The sequence below is a fragment of the Giraffa tippelskirchi genome, chromosome 7 (genome assembly GCF_054371585.1).
Source record: "Giraffa tippelskirchi isolate mGirTip1 chromosome 7, T2T-mGirTip1v1.2.pri, whole genome shotgun sequence".
Lineage (NCBI taxonomy): Eukaryota > Metazoa > Chordata > Mammalia > Artiodactyla > Giraffidae > Giraffa > Giraffa tippelskirchi.
In genome coordinates this window covers 90,164,398-90,166,521 of record NC_137281.1, presented here as the reverse complement: position 1 = coordinate 90,166,521, position 2,124 = coordinate 90,164,398, and the positions used below count along the sequence as shown (strand labels likewise).

The 2,124-nt window shown below is 41.5% G+C and overlaps 1 protein-coding gene across 2 annotated transcripts; it reads left to right on the top strand.

Moving 5' to 3' along the window:
• Positions 1-335: 335 nt before the first annotated feature.
• Positions 336-1,818, top strand: RNASE6 (ribonuclease A family member 6). 2 transcript variants are annotated; one of them, XM_081506913.1, is made up of 2 exons: positions 336-454; positions 1,036-1,818. In XM_081506913.1, exon 2 carries the CDS (start codon positions 1,036-1,038, stop codon positions 1,498-1,500), a length of 465 nt encoding a protein of 154 aa, XP_081363039.1. In that variant the 5' UTR covers positions 336-454; the 3' UTR covers positions 1,501-1,818. The 2 variants fall into 2 exon arrangements, with proteins under 2 accessions (XP_081363039.1, XP_081363038.1); XM_081506912.1 differs by having other exon boundaries at positions 1,031-1,818.
• The last annotated feature ends 306 nt before the right edge of the window (positions 1,819-2,124 follow it).

The following is a 2,124-nucleotide window of genomic DNA, read 5'->3' as shown; positions in this document are numbered from 1 at the left end:
ATAATTCATTCAAGTCTATTGTTGAAATTCATTTACCAAGTATGTGGCAGTTATTACATCAGATTTTCATGTATATTTTCTCCTAAGGAACTGAAATCATAAAACTTAAAGAAAAAAAAGAAGCTTCAAGTAAGGAAGGAAACACCATTTCATATCAGGAAGTGATCAGTTCCTTAAAACTGTGTTTTGAGTCTCATTGTTTTTAAAATAAGCTTATTCTCCCTATGTCTACAGTGTAATTGATACTATTTTAAACAGCAGGTTTGAAAATCTAAGTGTTTCATCCACACTGTCCACAAGAACTTTGTCTTCCAAGCTATAGGTTTCTCTTTCTTAGGGTTCAGAACCCTTCCCCACACAGGCAGACCTAGCACGCCTGGGAGGAGAACAACAGACAAAAGCTTCTGGTCCTGGGATTAAACTACTGCTGCTGGAGCCCCGGCGTGGAGACCTGGTAAGCCCTACAGCTGGGGAGAGAGTGGGCACTGAAGGTAACTGGGAGATCTAAGTCAAATAGAAGTAGGGTAAATGTTTCAGGAAGGAAGAGACAAGGTTTCTTTTTCTTTGTAAAAATATTTATTTATTTGATTGCATTGGGTCTTAGTTGCTGCATGCAGGATCTTTGGTCTTCATTGCGGCATGCAGGATCTTTAGTTGTGGCATGTGGGATCTAGTTTCCAGACCAAGGATTGAATCTGGGCCCCCTGCATTGAGAGCTCAGAGTCTTAGCTACTGGACCACCAGGGAAGTCCTGGGAAGAGACAATGTTTCTGACATGGGCAGCATCAAACACACGAGTGCAGGTCAAAGAGAAGAACAAGATCTACCAATCAGAGTAAAGGTTGTCTTACCTCAAATTCCTCTTCACTGGGCTTTAGTTTCTTCAAAATTGTGAGACTCAAGTGAGAAAGAAGGTGATTTAAAAAAAAAAAAAAAGAGCTATAAAATCTTATAAGCTGAATGCTTATGAGCAATAATTTCTCTCTTATTGCTTCTACTGCTACGATCTATTTTCTCTCTCCTTGCACAGAAAAGATGGGGCCACATCTTCTGGGACCTTCTTCTCTCCTCTTATTGCTGCTGGGAATGTGGTGGTCAGTGCGTCCACTTTGTGCTGTGCCAAAAAATCTCACCAAGGCTCGCTGGTTTGAAATTCAGCACATACAGCCAAGGCTTCTCCAATGCAACAAGGCAATGAGTGGTGTCAATAACTACACTCGGCACTGTAAACCTGAAAACACCTTTCTGCACACCTTCTTCCAGGATGTGACTGCTGTCTGTGATTTGCCCAACATCATCTGTAAGAATGGCCAGCACAACTGTCACCAGAGTCCAAAGCCTGTCAACCTGACTCAGTGCAATGTCATTGCGGGAAGTTATCCTGACTGCCGCTACCGTGACAAGACCCAATACAAGTTCTTCATTGTCGCCTGTGACCCCCCTCAGAAGACCGACCCCCCCTATCCTTTGGTTCCTGTACACTTAGATAAGATTGTTTAAAGATCACTTTGCTTCTTGCTCAGCACAAATTCTCTTATGATCTCCTCTGATTTTCTTGGCTTTTATTGATTTTCCTGGTTCCCATAGAAGGGAAAAGGAGAGCATTGGAAAAATTAGAGTGATGAGGATACCAGAGCAGAGTTGGAACAACTACAAAAAAATTCAGATTCTTTTCTGCTTTGGAGGTCTGCGTTTTGAAAGAAGGTAGTAGATAAAAGAGTAAAGAAGGGTGCAGATGTCCTTTTTAACCTTAGGAATTTGGCCAACCTTTGCTGTATTGTGTTCAGAGCAATAAAACCATTTTCAGTTGCATTATAATGAGTGTGTGCATAAGTATGTTTGAGATCCCTTTCATGTCATTGCCAGTCTGGAGCTATCTAGGCCTGCATTTGCCAACATTCTAAGAACTACTTTGGCCCTAGGCAAACTTTGATGTTATTTAGCAATCTGGAGCTTCTGCCATGTCCCTCTTCCTTGTGTTTCTGGGATTAAACAGCAAGAAAATTCTCCATCCCTTCAAACTCTGCTCATAGCTTTACATATTTCCCTTCAAATAATTGTCTGTGTTTGTTGGAGGTGGCACTGATACAGAGTGCTAATGGCATTTCATACACAGGTTCTAAC

Bases quoted from the DNA above. Each gene is read 5' to 3' on its own strand.
- RNASE6 (XM_081506913.1), top strand. From the start codon at position 1,036: ATGGGGCCACATCTTCTGGGACCTTCTTCTCTCCTCTTATTGCTGCTG.